The 21,526-nt window shown below is 38.9% G+C and overlaps 1 protein-coding gene across 2 annotated transcripts in view; it reads left to right on the top strand.

Annotated features, from left to right (window-relative positions):
• Positions 1-21,526, top strand: part of nlrx1 (NLR family member X1) — a 35,075-nt gene that overhangs the window by 10,381 nt on the left and 3,168 nt on the right. The window contains exons 3-11 of one of the 2 annotated variants that reach the window (XM_019345047.2): positions 851-966; positions 5,898-6,288; positions 10,466-10,697; positions 11,599-12,763; positions 13,383-13,566; positions 15,339-15,434; positions 16,199-16,285; positions 19,823-20,074; positions 20,663-20,867. In XM_019345047.2, coding sequence (XP_019200592.1) covers positions 851-966; positions 5,898-6,288; positions 10,466-10,697; positions 11,599-12,763; positions 13,383-13,566; positions 15,339-15,434; positions 16,199-16,285; positions 19,823-20,074; positions 20,663-20,867 — 2,728 coding nt within the window. The remainder of the gene's footprint in view (positions 1-850; positions 967-5,897; positions 6,289-10,465; positions 10,698-11,598; positions 12,764-13,382; positions 13,567-15,338; positions 15,435-16,198; positions 16,286-19,822; positions 20,075-20,662; positions 20,868-21,526) is intronic. The other variant, XM_019345049.2, reaches the window with a different exon arrangement.

Below are 21,526 nucleotides of genomic sequence, written 5' to 3'. Positions count from 1 at the left end.
CGTGCGTGCGTGCGTGTGTGTGTGTGTGTGTGTGTTGCCAAAAGCAGATCAACAAGCTACTGAATCGAGTGTACTTATGTACTTACTGATTTACACGCTGCTTCTGCATTTTGGCTTGTTAAATAAGTAGTGGAATGTGTGTAAACTGCTAGAACTTGTCATGACTTAGGACCTGTGGCTACACTCATAGAAACAGACTTTGCTAAATGTTTCTGTTAAGTGTGTGAAAAATGTGCAAGAAATTGAGTTATATTAGGCTGTGTAGAGACATTGTCCATACAATGGTTGATATGACTATTTTCCACAATGGGATGTAGTAAAGAACCACCATCTACTTGTGGCAAATGTAAATGCAAAGTATTATGCAGAATAATATTAATATACTGTTAATTTTCATTTTATGAATTTCACCTTTTTTGTAAATGACGACTGGTGTCATTCATTTAAACTGCTTCATATTTCCATTGTTTTCTTTGTGTATAATAAAGACTCAACAGAATTCTTAGGAACCTTGCAGGAAGTTTCTCAGAGCAAAAGTACACAGGTTTCATTTGTGTTTATAATACTTGTGTGCAGCTGCGTAAAAGTCAGTGCTTTGGAGGTGTAATAACTTATATCTGCTGTAATATGCAAACAGCAGCTTGTTCATGTTATTCCTAAGCGTGATTATCAGACTTTGCAGTCGTCTGTCTCTTCCTCAAATACGAACCATGACATAAGGTAAACAGCATAGTAATGAAAGCAAGTTGTGCCCTTTGAAATAAGAGGAATGTTATTCTCTGTGCATTTGTATTTTATTAAAATTGTAAGCAACAGCTAAACTAATCGGCATGATGCATTATTTTTCCAGACAGATGAGTCATCTACTCAAAACATGGATGTGGCAGATGGGAATGGAGGCTACACCCTGGCCAGTCTCTGGTTTTTACTGCAGGAAGTTTACGACCTCAAACTCTTCAGAACCAGGTGCACACCTCAGTTCATTTTCTCAGTTATTGTCTCTTAAATGCAATATCAGTCAGTTGTTTGGTAGTAGTGTCACAGTACTTTGTAGAACAGTGCAATGATGGTATTTCCACGTTGCGAAATAAAGCCTTCAGTACTGGCCTCTAGCCTTTTCACTTTTTACAAAGTTGTTTTCATTGTACATCACTTAGCCGTAAAAGACTGATGGGGTGTTCTCGTGGGAGGGCGACATGAACACCCAAGTTTGTGAATGCATAACTAGGGGTCAAAGCGGCGTAGGAGTTTCAAATGGATACCATAGGTATACAGTACTGTGCAAAAGATTTAGGCAGGTGAGAAAAAATCCTCCAGACTGCGAAATAGCTTTTTCCCACAAGCCATCAGACTCTTAAACTCATTACCGGCTCTCCCACTCCCCCCCACCACACACACCCACACCCAACTGTTAACTGACTCTATTGCACTCCCCTTACACTGCCTTTGTAATGCAGATGCTGCTTATGGACAATCATTACTCTCAAGAATTCTGCTCATGTTTACAAGCTGCTACACTGGTCACTTTAAATCACTTCAAGGTGACCTTAAGCATCAAACTATAAATTGAAAATTTCAAATAAATTGTTACTGATCCCTTTGCCCCTAGTCCTAAAATGTATATTTATTTTCTACTCTTGTTATATTTATTGTTTGTTTTTACACTGATGCAGCTGGAGCCTTGTCGTCTCGTCTCTCTATATACTATAAGTGTATATAGCGGAGATGACAATAATGTGTACTTTGACTTTCACTGCATTTTGTTGATTAGTCAATGTACAAAAGCAAAATCTAAATCAAATCAAGATTTGGTGTGACCACCCTTTGCCTTCAAAACAGCATCAATTCTTCTAGGTACACTTGCAAACATTTTTTGAAGGAACTCGGCCGGTAGGTTGTTCCAAACATCTTTGAGAACTAAGCACAGATCTTCTGTGGCTGCAGGCTTCCTCGCATCCTTCAGTCTCTTCATGTAATCCCAGACACACTCGATGATGTTGCGATCAGGGCTCTGTGAGGACCATACCATCACTTCCAGTACTTTTTGTTCTTCTTTACACTGAAGATTCAATTCAATTCAATTCAATTTTATTTATATAGCGCCAAATCATAACAAAAGTCGCCTCAAGGCGCTTCATAGGTACAGAGAAAAACCTAACAATCATATGACCCCCTATGAGCAAGCACTTTGGCGACAGTGGGAAGGAAAAACTCCCTTTTAACAGGAAGAAACCTCCGGCAGAACCAGGCTCAGGGAGGGGCGGCCATCTGCTGCGACCGGTTGGGGTGAGAGAAGGAAAACAGGATGAAAGACATGCTGTGGAAGAGAGACAGAGGTTAATAACAGATATGATTCAATGCAGAGAGGTCTATTAACACATAGTGAGTGAGAAAGGTGACTGGAAAGGAAAAACTCAATGCATCATGGGAATCCCCGGCAGCCTACGTCTATTGCAGCATAACTAAGGGAGGATTCAGGGTCACCTGGTCCAGCCCTAACTATATGCTTTAGCAAAAAGGAAAGTTTTAAGCCTAATCTTGAAAGTAGAGATAGTGTCTGTCTCCCGAATCCAAACTGGAAGCTGGTTCCATAGAAGAGGGCCCTGAAAACTGAAGGCTCTCCCTCCCATTCTACTTTTAAATACTCCAGGAACAACAAGTAAGCCTGCAGTGCGAGAGCGAAGTGTTCTAATAGGGTGATATGGTACTACAAGGTCATTAAGATAAGATGGGGCCTGATTATTTAAGACCTTGTAAGTGAGGAGATGGGGCCTGATTATTTAAGACCTTGTAAGTGAGGAGCAGGATTTTGAATTCAATTCTGGATTTAACAGGAAGCCAATAAAGGGAAGCCAAAACAGGAGAAATATGCTCTCTCTTTTTAGTCCCTGTCAGTACTCTTGCTGCAGCATTTTGGATTAGCTGAAGGCTTTTCAGTGAGTTTTTAGGACATCCTGATAATAATGAATTACAGTAGTCCAGCCTGGAAGTAATAAATGCATGAACTAGTTTTTCAGCGTCACAAAGAGACAGGATATTTCTAACTTTAGAGATGTTGCGCAAATGGAAGAAAGCAGTCTTACATATTTGTTTAATATGTGCGTTGAGGGACATGTCCTGGTCAAAAATGACTCCAAGGTTCCTCACAGCATTACTGGAGGCCAAGGTAATGCCATCCAGAGTAAGAATCTGGTTAGATACCATATTTCTAAGATTTTCAGGGCCGAGTACAATAACCTCAGTTTTATCTGAATTAAGAAGCAGAAAGTTAGTGGCCATCCAGGTCTTTATGTCTTTAAGACATTCCTGCAGTTTAACTAATTGGTGTGTGTTACCTGGCTTCATGGATAGATAGAGCTGGGTGTCATCTGCATAGCAGTGAAAATGTATGCTATGTCTTCTAATGATCCTGCCTAGGGGAAGCATGTATAATGTAAACAGAATTGGTCCTAGCACCGAACCCTGTGGAACACCATAATTGACCTTAGTGTGTGAAGAGGACTCTCCATTTACATGTACAAATTGGAGTCTATTAGATAGATATGATACAAACCACTGCAGCGCAGTACCTGTAATACCTACAGAATGTTCTAATCGCTCTAATAGGATATTATGGTCAACAGTATCGAGGTCTAGCAGGACAAGCACAGAGCTGAGTCCACTGTCAGAGGCCATAAGAAGATCATTTGTAACTAGGGATGGGTATCGTTTAGGTTTTATCCGATACCGGTGCCAAACCGGTACTTTTGAAACGGTGCCGGTGCTTAAACGGTGCTCAAACCGGTGCTTAAAGAATGGAGAACACAAAATTGGTCCAAAAACCTCTCATGTTCAGCTGGTTTTTTTTGTAAAAACATAACAATGTTAGCCTTTTCTGCAGCTATAGGGCATATATGGTCTCACTCTTGGCTGGAAGCAGTGCTTAAACAATGGAAAAAACACAAACTTTGTCCAAAAACCTCTCATGTTTAACTGTTCTCCACTTTTTCTTTGGTCATTTTAGCTTTTTTGGCCAGGGTGAAGGGAGTATCTGCCATCAAACAAGAAGACAGCCGCATGTAACTACGGCGGTGTTTGCTAGTTCACCTTACATGCATTAATGTAATAACGTGGTTAGCCTACTCAACGTAAATTACACACGAACAACATGAAGCTACTCACGCAGAGAAGAACGGCTGCTGCTGCCATTATAATCCGTCATCATTTCTGCTACGCTGGCAGGGCTAGGGGCCAGGACTCTCCTCTTCGGGTTTTTGGGGGATGTTGCTAACTCCGGGTCCGATACCAGGCACCACACCCGCAGTAGATGTGCACGGTGTGAGGTCTTGCAGCAAGCTATCAAACACGGCGCATTTCTCGGCTTTAAAAAAAACAACGCTATGCGTCGCCAGGTGTTTCATCAGATTTGAGGTGTCACCTCCTTTGACAGTATCACAGTATCAGCTTAAAGCACTTGTTGCAGGCTGCTGAGTTTGCATCTTTTGCTGTGAAGTACAGCCAGACTTTTGATCTCTTCGCCTTGGGCAATTTTAATCTGTAGCTCTGCTCTAAAAGAACGTACGTACCTGGCCCCGCCTACTATCCTCGTAAACGTAAAATGATTGGCTAGAATTGGCTCAGGAAAAAAAAGCACCGCAATAAAGCACCAAAATGTGCGCTGCTTTTCGGTCTGGTTGCTACCGTTTATGTCAGAACCGGTGCCCATCCCTATTTGTAACCTTCACTAAAGCTGTTTCTGTGCTGTGATGAGCTCTGAAACCTGACTGAAACTCTTCAAATACGCCATTCCTCTGCAGATGATCTGTTAGCTGTTTGACAACTACTCTTTCAAGGATTTTTGATATGAAAGGAAGGTTGGAGATTGGCCTATAATTAGCTAAGACTGCTGGGTCTAGAGATGGCTTTTTGAGTTTAACTACAGCCACCTTGAAGGCCTGTCGTACATAGCCGATTATTAGAGATAGGTTGATCATATTTAAGATCGAAGAATTAATTAATGGCAGGACTTCTTTGAGCAGTTTTGTAGGAATGGGGTCTAAAAGACACGTTGATGGTTTGGAGGAAGTAATTATTGAAGTTAACTCAGAAAGATCAATTGGAGAAAAAGAGTCTAACTTAACATCAATGGTACTAAGAGTAGCTGTAGATAATATTACATCTGTGGGATGATTATTGGTAATTTTTTCTCTAATGATAAGAATTTTATTTGTGAAGAAGTTCATGAAGTCATTACTAGTTAGCGTTAAAGGGATGGCTGGCTCAAAAGAGCTCTGACTTTTTGTCAGCCTGGCTACAGTGCTGAAGAGAAACCTGGGGTTGTTCTTATTTTCTTCAATCAGTCATGAATAGTAAGATGTTCTGGCTTTGCGAAGGGCTTTCTTATAAAGCAGCAAACTATTTCTCCAGGCTAAATGATGATCCTCTAAATTTTCTCTAAATTTGTGACACGCCATTTCCTCTCCAGCCAAAGTTATTAAGATAGCTCTTAATGACTTTGGCTGTATGTTTGGGGTCGTTGTCCTGCTGCAAGAATGCATTTGGGGCCAATAAACAATCATTTATATTTCTGAAAGCATTCTTTGTTTACAGCATTTTTTCACACCTGCTTAAAACTTTTGCACAGTACTGTTTATACTAAAAACATTTGAGTAGTTTGGATCTCAGTGATCTCAAACTCAAGGTCAGAGTCCAAAAAGGAAGGGGGAAAAGACTTTTTCACAGCACTGTACATCAGGATAAAACAGATTAAATGTGATCATTATATTAAATTAATTAATAAGGTGCCTTGGTGCTGGACTACTGACTCATTACATTTCCACTTAAATAAGGTTTCATCACATCTGAGAAAATCTACCACTTAAAGAATAAAAACACCTCCTTTTACTTTCTCTCTATAGACCCGATAGAGATCCACAAGAGAAAACTCTTCCTATGGTTTAGCCACCTTCCTCAGGAGGAAAAACAGTTTGGAGGTTTCTTCAGCCCTGAGACCATGCATGTCGACCCACTGATCCTAGAAAGAGATGCTGAGGAGAGGGCAGGACTGCTCTGCTCTCCATTCCAAACCCAAACACACTGTAATCGCTCCGTAACTGTGGAACAGCTGTTTCAGCACACTGATACCTGGAGTGAGGGCCGGGGGCTCAATGTCCTCATCTATGGTGCTGTGGGAACAGGGAAAAGTACAGTGGTCCGAAAGCTGGTGCTAGATTGGTGTGCTGGCACCACTCTGAGCCACTTTCAGCTGCTGATTCCTTTCTCTTGTGAGGACCTCAGTCAGCTCTCAAAGTAAGATGTTTCTCTTACTTTTTTATCACATGTAGAGAATTTATAGAGGCACAACTTTATTGATTGGGATTTAATGTACTGGTTGTTATACTTATCGTTTTTATTTTCTTAGGTCCTAATATACATTTCAAATCTCTGACAAACAGTGTTTTAGTTTGCACATTACATCTATTTTCTCTTATTTAGTTTGACAGAATGCTTTTAACTCTGCCTCAATGACCTTTCAGTTAAAGTGCAGGAGAACTCAGCAGGAAAACAGGTAGTTCTCTATCTACTATTAGCTTCCCTTGTAATCATGTTTGGGGCAAGCCAGCATCAGCGCATTTATGGTTTCAGACTAATTTAAACTTGTTGCAAAGATTTTATTGCACTTGGTCATGGCTAACAAATGACCACCAAATTGTTTCTTTGTTAACCCTCATGCACTATTTTGAATTATCCTCCACACTCCTGTACACACGCACACATACACATTGACATCAGGAGATCAAAATTATAACAAAAACTAGTACAATTACTAGGGTTGTCAGTAAAATTGATACTTGTATACTGATGCATATTATAAATTATAATGGGATCAAATACAGACTGTCTGCATGAGAGATGCAGCCACACAGCAAATACCGTTGCTAGCAGATGAAGTAGTTCACAACACTGAACACTTTATAAGGAATGGGGAGATGTAAGTACATTTTCATTTATATTTCATTTCATTTTTTCATTCGGTCCTGTCTGCCAGCTTTTGCAATCAGAATTATGATCTGAATGCACTGTTGTGCAAGATGCATTTTGGTTTTCCAAGATGTATAAGTGTTAGCCTACCTTTTGCTACTATTTGATCAGTAAATACCAAGTCTCTGGAAGCATAGCACTACCTGATAAATCCTTTTTTTTTATTTTTTTCTTGTATTACCTAAGATAATATTAAAAATTGTCATATAGTCTATACCATAGATTTGCGGTGATTACATTTTTGCCATCGGTGAGTGCATTTTTGATTTACATAGATTTTTTCTGCAATCAGTTTGCTCTTAAAACAACAGGAAGACATTGAAAATAAGCTAGAACAGGAGTAATATAGTCATAATAGTCATAATACTTTTGCTTCCATCTACCTGCAATAATGCAGATTGTCATTGTTAGGTGACACTATTTGGTCAGTGGCTATTCATTTGCTGTCTACCTTTTTTTTGTTTCAATTTACTTTTGCCTTTTATTTTCACAACTACCATTTTACATGCTGTGAACGATGCATGACCGACCCGACCATATTTCAATGCTTTTCAGCATTCTTTATTCATGGTTGCTGATATCTACACGCGGCTGCAGCTTTGCAGCTCACAGCCATACACAACACACACAACAACGGTAATGACAGGACCCAGTACAGACTCTCTATGCCGGCGAGGCATGAGCTGTGTCCGCCTCCCCTGCAGTGGCACCGCAGGTTTACAGTGCTACTGAGGATGAAAGAATAACAATCATCCGCTGTCAGTCCAAAGCATATGGCCAACCCTGAACAGGAGCTCGGTCAAACTTGTTTGCCCCAAGAACCACCTCACCTCTTTTTTTTTTTTATTGGTCATGGGACGTGACAGCTGCCCGCCCTCCAAGTCATAACCCAGATACTGAACTTCTCTCGGTTTAACCGTACATTTCTTTATGTGGGCTGTGAGCTCTGCCTGCCTCAGGGACTCCAGGACTGTGGTCAACTGCTGCACATGCGCCACCCAGGCGTCATTATGGCTGATAATGTTATCCAGGTAGGTGGTGGCATATGCAGCATGCATATGCAGTAAGCATATGCAGCACCCAGTCTATGAGACGATGGAAAGTGGCCGGGGCTCTGAACAAGCCGAATGGAAGTGTGGCAATTGAGTACAAACATTACGGAGTGGAGAAGGTCGTCTTTTCCTTGGGCTTTGGAGACAAGCAAAACTGCCAGTAGCACTTGGTCAAATCCAGTGTCCGGAAAAGACGAGCAGTGCCTAATTGGGCCAGGAGCTAGTTAACCCAAGCATAGGATAAGCACCAAATTGTGACACCTGATTTACCTTGATAAAATCATCATAGAATCGTAGAAATCCTTTTTTTTTTTTTTTTTTTCTTTCACCAAAAAGACAATGGAGCCTTCACCACGTGTTTTGTGTGACTCTTTGATTATTCCCATTTATAGCATCTCAGCCAATTCCTTCTGAGCAATTTGTCTTTTATGTTCAGGTAACCCAAAGGGCTGTTAATGCATCGTCACACCAGGAAGTGTTTCAAATCTGTATTAAAGTGGTAGGACTAGGTGAAAATTGTCCCTCTGTTGTACAGGAGCTGCTGATGTTACTGGGCCTGGAGCACATTTTCTCATGATAACCTCCCCAGTGTGCGTAGCTTTGCGTCCAAAACGCAAATTTAGTTGAATTTAATTTTTCCCTGGGCTTAGACCTTCCCCCCCAGTTTTTCCTAATTAGGTCCAGCACCCCCTGCAGCTTCCTGCCAAATTGAGAATTCAAATTGAGAAAGTCCTGTGGACACATAGGTTGCCTCCTGCACTGCAAACATCCTTGTGAATGAACTTAAGAATCATGGACTTAAGTCTTATTCGGCCGTTCCACTACCCTGTCAGTCCCGTACAGCTCCTTTAGTATGTTAGACATGAATAATGTGTCCTAGTCAGACAGTATCTCTTTCAGAATGCTGACTTGGGAAATGACCTGAAACAGCACCCGCGCTACACTCTTTGCAGGAATGGTGTATCGTGGCACTGCTTTGGGATATCACGTTGCATAATCCACCTGAACTAATACAAAGCGATATCGACGTGTACTCTGGTGAAATTATATCCGATGTGGTCCATACTGATGTACTCAAACAGGACGTCCATTAAAGGTAGTGGGTGCAAGGGCAGTTTTGGAATGGTTGGCTCATTCACCAGCTGGCACTCTGGCAGGAAACGCATCCCCTGAATGGCTGAGGTCCTTACACCATGACCCAGAGTCGGCACTGCACCCCTTTCTGGGGTGCATTTTTAAGCAGCAGAAAAATTCCAAAAGCAAAATTTCTATGAGCTTAACAAATGTCTGTTAAGGTAGTTTATCAACAGTTTGCCAGATGAACTATAAGTTCTCATTTGTTAAATTAGATATTGGATATGAATATGATTTGAAGTTTTGCTTTTTGATATTGAGAAACGAATTGATATTGCAAAACAAACTGAATTATACTAACTTTGTGTTTTTCATATGCTAAATGAAAATACTCTTCAGTTTAGTGCAGGACAAACAGGTTGGCTTACTGTACTGTTATAGATTTACAGTAAAGCACTGTGTTGGACTGGTGCACTGTTGCTGCAGTGTTTATGTTAAGACTTAAGTTGAATCAACTGTAGTAGAAATGAATTTGAATTTAAGCTGATAATGCTCAGATTCATTCACAGTATAATGTCAGTGTAGTGGATAGAAATAATCTAGGAAGACTCATTAAACATCTTATGTTGAATTCAGGTTTTTAAAACCACAAAAACTAAACCTCAGAGCACTACAAGCAGAAGCAGGCTAGATGATCACAGACAATACACTAATCTATTCTCAGTGATTTTTGCACAAATTCTCAACAGAAACAATTGTCCAACAGGCTTCTAATTAGTGGATGACCTGGGCTAAATGCCTTTTCATCCAGGCCTGCTGAACAGGCCTTTGTGGGTGGACATCATCTAAATAATATGTGGCAAAATGTTTCTTCTGCCTGAAAACACTATGTTGAGATAAACTTCAACAACAACTTCAACTTCAAAATCAGCTGGATGATTGTGCTTGCATGTTAAAGCAGTACTGCTGCATGATTTCAAGTGCCAACTGTTATCAGAAGACAGTCATTTCTGCGAAAGAAGCGAAATGTTGGCCTTCACCATCTCCAAGCCTTGAATAAAAAAAAAAATCAGTTATGATTGGAGCTTTCCTCTAGCAAATATTTCATTTTTCATCATCCTCGTGGTCTTTTGCATGCTTTTTTAATTTTCCAACAGCCTTACTGGGAGTGTGCTAGTACCAAAATAATCTGAAAAATACTGCAAAATCAATCATTTTTTTTGTATTCTTCTATAATTTAATTTGATTGATAAATTTGGCAACCCAAAGTGTCACACTGCTTTTTATAATTCTAAAAACTCAGATTCTCTTTTACACAGGGTTACATCTCTAAGAGACCTTGTAAGCAGGAAGTACCTACACCTGAAAAAACACCCCCTTCTAAGTGGGGAGGGAAACCAGGCCAAGAATGTGCTCTTCCTTTTCAACGGAATGGAAAAGATGCAACTGGATTTCCGAATTGGAGCCTCAGAGCTTTGCAGTGATCCTAATGAGGGACTGCCTCCGAGTGTAGTTGTGGTAAACCTGCTAAGAAAGTATCTGTTGCCTGAGGTAAGAAAAAAAACAAAACAGGTTAACTAAAGGTAGTGATTAAAAAAAATGGCTAAAGCTAATATGTACCAGCTCCAGGTTTTTGTTTGATTTCAAATCTGACCAGGTTCTTGTCTTTTATTTAAAACTACAAGCAAAATAAATAACAGTAACATTTAGCAAAAGAGTGAGTTTGGAAAAGTATGCTAATAATTAAAAAAAAAATCTTATTTTTTAAATCTTACACATATTACACAGAACACATGCAGTTTTTAATCCACTATGTTAGTTAATCCCAGGAGGGATTTGTTCTATTACTTTTTACATCCAATGATCATTCTCTTAGTATTTAAGTATGAACACAAAATAAAGATGAAAACAAGCACAAAGCGACTTTAAACCGATCACGGAGTAATTCTACTTTAGAAACATGAACAGGTAGAAATGGAGGCTGCACCCTGACTGTTCATCCGTTTGGTACCTTTAAGACCTATGCTTGAGATGTTATGTTACTGGCGGCATGTGTCTGTTTGGATTAATCAAACAGTTAGGATTGGAAAATTTCACCAGTCATGGCCTTAAGTCCAACTTTGACATCAAAAGTTAATCACGTCTATCTAGTACTGGAATATTGAAGTGCAGAATTATTGGGATTATTATTTCAAACCCTTTTCCAGTTGAGAATAAAAGATAAAAACACTTCAAATACATCATGTTCTTAAGAAAGTATAACAAGTAATTCAGATCCAGATAGCTATGTCGTTTCAAACGCCGTGAGGCAACTTGTTGTGATTTGGCGCTGTATAAATAAAATTTAATTAAACTGAAGTGTGGTGTGAAGTGAATTTTCAGCCTTGTTTGTTAGTTTGTAAGTCCCACTGTTTGTAAATGGCACTTATTGTCTACTTTATATGTTTCACAGACCAGCATCTTGATTACGACAAGACTGTCTGCTTTGGACTGTATCCCTCAGAAGTATGTTACTCGTTACGCACAGATATGTGGTTTTAATGACCCATCACGCCAGCGGGCGTACTTCACCAGTCGCCTTCTAAAGCAGAGTGACACTGCATATAACCAAGAGGCCCAGGATCTTGTAGAACTGCTTTACCTTAACCTCCAGAGAGAAAGCCAACTTGCTGCTGCATGTTTCCTTCCATCGTACTGCTGGCTCACTTGTGCAACTTTACACTTTCTGCATTTTACCAATACCAAAGCCCCCATCCGCACGCTAACTGGCATTTACACAAGTTTCCTCAGGCTCAATTTTGGGGGTGAAGTGCTGGGTACAGGAGCAGGGACGAACATGCCCATTCAGGAACACCAAAGTTCTCTGATGTTATATGTTGTCCGTACAGTAGGTAAGCTTGCATTTGAAGGTGTGACATACAAACGCACATCCTTCTCAGAAGCAGAACTAGAGCAGTGGATAGGAGGGAAGACAAAGACAGATGAGGAGCTTCGTCAGCTGGCCATGTTCCGCACTGATGTGCTAGACTTCTTTTTGGCTCCTTCCATAGAAAGTGGTAAATGTATATCACAAGACCTAAGGGAAAACAATGAGAGGCAGTATGTGTTTGCTGTCCCAGCCATGCAAGAATACCTGGCAGCACTCTATGTAGTTCTAGGAGAGAACAAATCCGCTCTTGAAAAGCTCACCAACAAAGTGTCTGTGGCCATTGGTCAGGCAAGTGAGGATGTCAATGCCCTTGTTAACATCTTTTCTAAGTTCATTCCCCTCCGAATTTTTGCAGTATTTAATCTTCTTAAGCTTTTTCCAAAGCTCTATGAGAAAATCAGCAGTCTCAACAAAGGCAGTATAGCCAGAACCATGGCAGCTGAGCTGTTCCGCACTGAGGATAGCTACAACGAGGATGTTCTTGACCAGGTAGAGCAAAGCCTTTTAGGAGTCCATGGCCCACAGCAACAGCAGTACAGTGAGCGTCAACCTTTTGAGCTGTACCCTATCTTCATGGGTGGGCTATTGCACTATGGTAACCGTGTGCTTCTCCAACAACTTGGCTGCAGCATTCAAAGCACCACTGTGGCCCAGATCACCCGTGCCATTAGGAAATACCTTGTTAGAGGTAAAAAACAAAAAAACAAAACATGTTTTTCTATATAATAAATATATTCATGTTTAGGTAGCTCAAATTGTTATTTTTATTTGATGTTTGAACTTTTTCATAGGTTGAACTTAAAAATGTTTTAAATACCCTTTAGATAAACCTTTCATCTAGATGTGCACTGATCAATGGGCCAGTGACCACATGATTTTCAGCTGAATGGTAGTCAGGATCAGATATATCTGATCTGTGCTGCTCAGCAATAACCCAATCATCAACACAACAACAGTGATTGTTCTGCTTGGTCTCAAAATACCAAAATACCATGCAAATATGAAAATTATTATAAATCAAACATAGTTATTTTTAGATATTTCTTTTGTGAAACAAAGTACTTAATCTGCCTACAGAGTAATGTTCTGTAATTGCTAAAGCTGCAACAGTTACAAAACAAATACTTATCGTTAGAACTTTACAAAAGTATTAGAAAACAAGAAATTGAACATAAAACTCAGATTTACTTGTAAACATTTATGTGATATGGGATAAATGAACTCTAAAGATAGAAATTGTGTCTGTAATTGGTGTATGGCAACCTGTCTTGCATATTTTCATGTAGTATGTGTTCTTTTGACACTAGAGCTTAACAAGCCACAACCACCAGAAGAGCTGATGGATCTGTTGGTCCTTCTATATGAGTTCCAGAACCCCAGACTGACTGCAGAGGTTCTAACTTCAATCAGAGCTATCCGCCTTACCAACATTCGAATGACTTCACTTAAATGTTTCATACTGAGTTCTGTGCTTTCCTGCACCCCTGCAAGGTAAATTATTATTTGAAGGAACTGGATTAGAGATTGACTGACTGTGTATGTGTATGTTATGTCAAAAGAGGTGGAAATAAATCTTTTACATCCAAGAGATGGTAAAAGAATCAGAATCAGAAAGAGTTTTATTGCCAAATGTTGAGAAGGTATACAACATTAGGAAATTGCTTTGGTACTTAGTGCGAAACATACTGTAAAACAAACACTTAAATGAACCTAAAAATTCAAATTAAAAGTGCTAGGGAGATAGATATATACATAAATGCAGGTGAAATGCAGGCAAAAGGTCTCTATTTGTGCTTTTGCTAATAGTAAATAATTTGTGTTATTAATCAAAGATATCAACCAATGTACAAGTCTCAATAATATATTAAATGAGACATGAGTTGTGTAATGAAAATTATTCTCATGTCTGTATTTTATCTGCATAGACATGACCCAACTTCAACCTTGGCAGATTAGTGTCTCTGTGGTTGCAGGAATGTGGAAGACAAAAAATGTGTCACCAACCCATTATGCATAATTCTGAATAAGAGAAATGGTATTGTAAGTGTTGTAATTTGTGACCACAGAAACATAATTCATATGCAATTTTGCTGATAGTTAATTATGGGTAATTGCTGAAAACTGATCAGAGTATAATCGGGTATAACTTTAAACAATATAACAAATAAGAGAATATAGGCCTAGAATAGGCCTCTCACTGAGAGCTTGACCTTGGAAGCTGTGTATGCATGTGGGTGTGTGAGAAGGATTGGGGGGGTTTAGCAACACCAAGGAGCCACTAATGTAAAAGAATGTCTAAGGTGTCAAATATATGATTTAATTAAATAAATTGTATTGTGTGGTGGGATTATCAAACACAAAGTTATGAAGAGGAAAAAATGAGAAAAGGTATGTATTTGAATAAAAAAGGATTATGCTAAAATGGATGTTTGCTTGAGAATGAACTGAGGATAAATCTAATGGAAGATGAATTGCATGAACCGAATGAAACATAATGTGAAGTATATTCACATGTGACTGAATGTTCATATGTAATAGAATTTTCTATGTTGAGAATAACATAGAAAACAAGAAAATGTAATGAAGTGATTTTAAAGTTAAAGTTTTGTTCGAAATCATAAAAGGTCAGAATGATAGAGAGGATGATAAGATGTGGCTGGACATCGGGTGATTAGATCTCAGCAACGTGATTGGATGTCATCTCAGAAGATGTGAAGTCTAGAAAGAGAGGGGGGAGGTATGAAAGTTCGATGAAAAGGAGATTTTGGGTTACTTCCTCTAGTTCTTGCAATGAATAGCAGACTTCATCTGAAGATTTGGCCTAGGGATTCTACAGTCTACAAAACTGGTTTTATATTTTTTGGCCTCTGACCTACATCTGTTGATGACATTGCAAACTGTGATCACAGACAGTGATTTCTAGAATTCCTGAGTCTAACCCAAACCTCACTTATGCCCAGATGTTTTGGGTAAACGGCAAAAGAATGAGATTTCATATATAAGCAGCAGAAATAGGGCGAAGAGCTTTATAGAAACCTTATCTGCCATAAGGAAAGAGTGAAGAGTGCAATCATTCGACAATAGAGTCACTACACAGCATCCCAAAATGTTTGCCATTGGGGTCATAGTTATTACTTCAGTTTTAATAGTGTATATTGTATATGTACTGCTGATATGAGACTGTGTATGTGGATACAAAGGAGCTGTCTATTTGTTTTTCATTATTGATGTCTTTTCAATCATCGTGTGGTGCTTTGTTACAGTTACTACCTTGAAGAACTGGACCTATCCTCCTGTCTCCTGACTAATGACATGCTTCAGATGCTGTGGCCTGCCTTCAGACAAACATACAGCCTCAAGTGAGACTTGAAAGTTAATATATGATCTTGTTGCTTGCAAAATAAAAAGCAGCCTGAGTTCATGATGCATAATGCATATTGCATGATGTTGAATGTTGTAGATGGTACTATAATAGCTACTAGAACTGCTTTTATTTTGTGTTGGACAACAGCATGATGCACTGCAGTTTAGCTGCCCATAAAAATCACAAAGATCACAACCCAATGGTAGTTCTGGTAGTTTCACTTTAATCAAAAGTCAGATTCAGAAAAATAAAAAACATGCTGCAAAAAAGTCTGAAATATTTGATCCCCTGAAACTCAGCTCCCCTCAGGGTACCCTGGCTGTATGGTACTGTTTCTCTTCTAAGGGTACAGGATGAGTTGACTCCATTGAGGGCACAATAGATGGCGTTATTAACCGTAAAATCTTGGACCTCGTTACGTCAGCTATAAGACTGAAAATGGGTTATGAATGGGTCCAGCATTACACTGACCAGCATTATACATACCATCAAGGAGCAGAGGTGGCAAAAGTACAGACACTCTGTACTTAAGTAGAATAATAGATATTGTATTGAAGTAGTGGTTCAACTTCAAGCTTTTTTGTAAAAAATAAATAAATAAAAATAAATAAATGAATAAATTGAAACATACTAGTACATTGGAATACAAAATGTATTTCAGTCTTAATTTTAATTCTAATGAATATATGTTTATGTGTGTATATATTTGTGTGTGTGTGTGTGTGTGCGCTTGCTTGTAATTGTTTCTGTTGTCTTCAGTCTGCAGTTTAACATCCTTGGTCCTGAGTCCTGCAGTCTGCTGAGAGACCTACTGCTAGACCCCAGGAGTGTTATTAGATCTCTGAAGTAAGACTATACTTTAATTCCAGTTTTGATATTTTTAGCCCAAATGTAGGTAACCAAAGGAGTCATGTCTTTACTTTGCCACTGTCTTTTAATTTTAAGTATTCAAAGTTAAGAGATTTCAGAATTTGATTGCATAATTTGAAAATGCATAAATATTGGAAAAATGAGGAAAAAGTTGTGCAACTTGGTTTTACATTGCAACTGCAAACACGATACAAGTTAGAACACTACCAGATTGTCAGAACATCACTTGAAACTTGAAATCCAAGGAGTTTAGGGGTGGGACTCTATTAAAAAAGTAAGGCAGATAATTATGGGTATAGTAATTAATTAATCCGACAAGAAAATTTGTCCCAAAGCGCAAATGTTTTTTTAATTAAAAAGGGTTTTAGTGGGCGACAGAATCATGGACATGGTCATGAATATTATAAACTCAAGTTCTTTAAACTGCATTTCAATTCAAAACAGAGAAACAAAAATAATGTCCCTGGCCAAAATAGGGCAGACTTAAAAATAGTGTTATTTTAAGTAGTTTAAGTACATTTTCAAAATGCTATTGTATTTAAATAATGATAATATAAATTTCAACATAAAGTGCAATTTTTCTTCTTAAAAAAATAAGGCAGAAACATAAAAGGTTATTTGAACAGCTTCACCTTTAAACTCTGAGTAACCTTAGCCAAAATTATTTTGTACATTGTTAAAACAGTGTGATCACCATTTTAGTGCAAAAAAAATAACAAAACCATTGGACTCAAATAAGCTCCATGCTTATTTACCGTCCATCTCTTTCAGCCAGTTACTTAGACAAACTAGCCTATTCACATTTTCAGAGCTCAAGGCAGCTCTCTTTTTTGTTACTATGTGACCTGCAAGTTAGAATAGTCTCTCTTACATGGGACAGAAGTGGTAGGACTAATCAAATACTTGCGGGCTATGACAGACAGCTGTGGGTGGGTCCCTGCTCGACTGGACCACTGCTGCAGCAAGCAGTCTTTCTCGCTGATGGTGGATTCTGCTCTGTACAAATTCAGGGCCTGTTTTACAGGGCTTCCTCATCCTGAATCAGTCTGAAGACAATGAAGAGAGGAGGAGGCTCTTTGTCTTTGCTGGTTTCTTTGTGGTGGCATCTTTACACTGTTCCTGCAGCAATGCCTCGAGCCTGGTCCAAACCTCTTCTTGCTCTCCCCTTTCAAGACATTATAAATCCTTAAAGCGTGGGTCGAGCACAGTAGCTATCTTGAGCCACTGATGGTTGAGTGTAGCTGCACGTTGGGATAGGTCTTTTGTGAAGGCAGTATAAATTTCACCATGTGTTTGAGTCATCATCAAAGACCTCCATGATGTGATGCAGGTGGCAGAAAGACGATAAAACCACTGAACATGAAACATATGTCTCACCTCCAAGAAGCTCAGTCACAAACCTGTAGTAGATAGTTCAAGAAAGTAATTATTAAACTACACAATAACTTTTTGAAGAAACAGTAACAATAAGTTAAAAATAGTTTTATTTACCTGCATGGCTCAAGAACAGTCACCAGCTTCTGGAGCTTTACCAGCTCTGATGGAGTTAAAATAACTAGCTTGTGCTTTTGTTTGTCTAAAGCAGCAAAAACAGCCTCTTGATTCTTTAGTAGACCAGAAACTGTATCCAGCGTTGAATTCCACTGTGTGGAAAAATCCTGTGCGAGTGGCTCTTTCTGTTGCCACAGTCTTGTTTGCTCCTGGTGTAGTTCCTCCATATGAGCAGGGCTGTCTGTAATGCATCTATTTTGCTTGCTTTTCAGTGTGATAAAGCTGCTGATTTTTACTTGAAATAGTCTTTTGGCTTGGCAGTTGGAAAGTTAGATCACCTGACGCTAACTATAGCACATTTTCTAACCTCCTATCTTCTACGACTGATAGTGGTCTACAGTCCAGAGTAATCCATTTTGCAAGAGAATTTGTAAGTTTGTCCAATGTTGGCTTACTAATTTTGTTCCTGAAGCCCGTCATTTCATCACGTTTGGGCTGATGACACCTTTTGTTGGTACTCAAACTGGGACTGCTAGCGCTAATAGCTCCCACAGTTTGTGTGCTCGCTGCAACATGTTTTGCATTTAGATGGTACCGTAAGGTTGAAGTACTTTGGTGGTATGCAAACTCTTTTTTTGGACACTTTGCACAAATCCATGCTTTTATCAAGGCTTCTGTCAGGTAGTCTTTTGAAATGAAATTTGCCTCCGATCAGTCCTAGCAACGCACTTTCGTCTGGTTCTTTAATAAATTTGCATGCTCAAAACAATGTTTTGTCCCACTCCCATTTCTTATTGTAGCATGTTGAAGCCCCACTTGGAACCTTGTTAAGATCCAGCCATGCAAAATATGATTTTTTGCCATTTTTCAAGTGGTCTTATGCTTTTGGTCAGGACTGTATAGGTCAACCTTTGTTAAGCTGTCTTATGCTTTGTTTGACAGCTGTTTGTTATGGGTTTTTTAAAAATATCAAATTATATTTTATTATTTGGCACACATAAAACTAAAAACTACCAGGAACGTGAAGGAGAGGACAACCCAAGCAGACATGGAGTCTCATAGATGAACTAAAAGCTATCAGCCTAATCTGGGAGACGGTCAAAATAATAGACAGAATTAAGATTTCAGCTAAACTAAGCTAAATAACAGAGTCATAAATTTAGTGAATACAATCATTCAAATTACTTTTTAGTTCCATGTTTTCCCTTGTTGTCTAAGGCAAGTCTGAAGACAATAAAGAGACTCACCTGTGAGATTACACTTAAACCTGTGACTCACCACAGGTTTAAGTGATATCTTTCTGAGTTGTTTGATGTGTTAACACTAATTTGCTGGGAAGACTTTTAATAATGACAAGCACCGTGTTCATTTTCTTTTTGTTTTGATTTCTTCTTTTTTTGTTTGTATTTTTTTCTTCTTCAAAACAATATAATGGTATCCAATCAGACACACAAGCTGGACCTTGATCCACAGTTTAAGGGTGCTCTACAGTGTAATAGTAAAGTGGAACTTCACCTTCCAAAAAGAGTCAAATTTGTCAGTCTATGAAATTTTATATCTTTAGATATTATATCTTTGAACATGTCAATGGTTATTAATCAAATTTACTCTGAACATGTTCTTTTTTTCTCTTTTTTATGAATTAATGGTTTAAAAGAGCAAACTAACATCTCCATTGACATTATTTTCAGTTTGCTAAATGTCTTTCTTCCACATTAATTATGTATGGGAAAAGTTTATCACTGTGTAGCATTCCCTCTTCTTTTAACAACAGTGTTGTGCTATTTTATTCATATTCATTTATTGTTACATTCAGTGTTTATTGCTAATGACCTGACCATTGGATTGTGGTTTATTTATTATTACTTTTTTCTGATCATCAATTAGCTACTGACCACAGTTACAGTCCTTAGCCTGTAGTTTTGCTACGAAGCCCTGGTTAACACCTCCATTTGCACATGGAGTTTATTCTTGGTCCTAGACCAAACCAGAAATGCCACATTATTCCATTGTGTTCTCCAGATTGTGTGACAACCCTCTTCTGGAGTCTGGAGTCCAAATCCTGGTGGAAGCCCTGCCAGAGAATCAGTCCCTGACAAACTTGTCCCTGATGCACACTGGGCTGGGGGATGAGGGTGTCCTGGATATGGCTAAGAGGCTCCAACAACACAAAAGACTCCAGGAGCTCAACGTGGCCTATAACAATATTGGAGACGACGCAGCTCTATTTCTGGTAGATGCCTGTAGAGAACATCCCAGCATTCAGACTGTACAGTAAGAAACGTCTCACTATATCCAAAGATCATTGAAAACATTTCTTTGAGGTGGAGTTGTGCTATAATGTTGTATGGCATAGACTACATTATAAATAAATTCTGACTCCACTGTCCTTTTTGCATTATAAATATTTGTTTTTGTATTTTTTTTTTCAAAGAACACTGAAAGTTTTCATAACATGAAATAAGCACCTTACTTACTGTTTGGCAATATATTGAATCATAAACCCTGATATTGTTTTGATGCATGCACAATGTAAGTTGTAAGTCCAGGTAAGTAAATCCCAAAAGGTTGATTCTGTTCAGCTGGACGTAGCGTTTTCAGTGGGAGAAACGTTTTGTCACTCATCCAAGTGACTTCTTCATTCTGAAGAAGACAAAATGTTTCAACCTTTTGGGAACCCTGATATTGTGTCATCAGATAATTGATAGAATTTATCAATTTATTACTCCTATGAGTGAGACCAAGAACATTTTAAAATGGGCTACCAATGGTGAAATGCAAAAGGCCTCAGAGACACACTAAAAGCATGCAGTCATTCATGTAAGCCCTGAAGAATTTTTTTTTGTCCATGTCTTTGTGCAGTTTATATTTGAACCCTCTCAGTAAAGTGGCGAAGCAGTCCCTGTATGCCCAAGGTGTTCCCCGTAGCCACAGTGGCCAACGGGTCAAGGTCCTGGCTTCTGTCACTGAAGGGACAGACCTCTCTGAGAACTGGCATCCCATTCTCAGTGTTATACGAGAGAACGCCTCATCCTGGGATCAGCAGCATGTCATACAGCAACTAAAGGTATATACATACAGTATAATATAAATGTAAAAATGTATATAAAACATGTCATTTAAAAAAAAATAGGATTCATACTGTGTGGGTTTTTTAAAAGCCTGTTTTGTTTAAATAATAGGTTGAGCTCAGTATTTTTAAGATACTTGTGTTTAAGTGTTTATAAACAAGACATGAGAGACCAGCCAGCTGGTGTTTTTCACCTGCTTGTCCAGTTGTTTGTTGTTTTTGTATGTTAGAGCGCACCCCAGCACACAGGAGCATACAACATTAGGTCGGACAAGTTGCAGGAAACAAAATATGCTAAGAATTGCGCTGGGAGACACTTAAAAGAAGTGGAGGATCTATCGGTTTTGTGAGAAAAAAAAAGATGAGAGGTAAGTGTGTTAGCCTAACTATTAGTCTAAAAATCCGTCATCAGTATTATATGAATCAAGATAAAACACACCTACCATGTTTTGGGTTCCTGCAACTAGTCCGTCGGGTTATTGTCTCCCCAGAAACACTTCTCTTGTGCTTATGGAAATCAGTTTTTTCCTATTTCCGTTGTTGTTTTTCCTATTTCCATTGTGTTTTGTGTGCTTTTGCAGCATTTTTCTTATTGCTGGTGTTTTCTTAAGTTGCAGTCCGTTTGGCCTCTCAGGGCCACCGTAGAGGAGGACAAA

Source organism: Oreochromis niloticus, linkage group LG14 (genome assembly GCF_001858045.2).
Source record: "Oreochromis niloticus isolate F11D_XX linkage group LG14, O_niloticus_UMD_NMBU, whole genome shotgun sequence".
Taxonomy (NCBI): domain Eukaryota; kingdom Metazoa; phylum Chordata; class Actinopteri; order Cichliformes; family Cichlidae; genus Oreochromis; species Oreochromis niloticus.
Note: the sequence above shows the minus strand (reverse complement) of the source record. Positions and strands in the feature narration are given on the sequence as shown.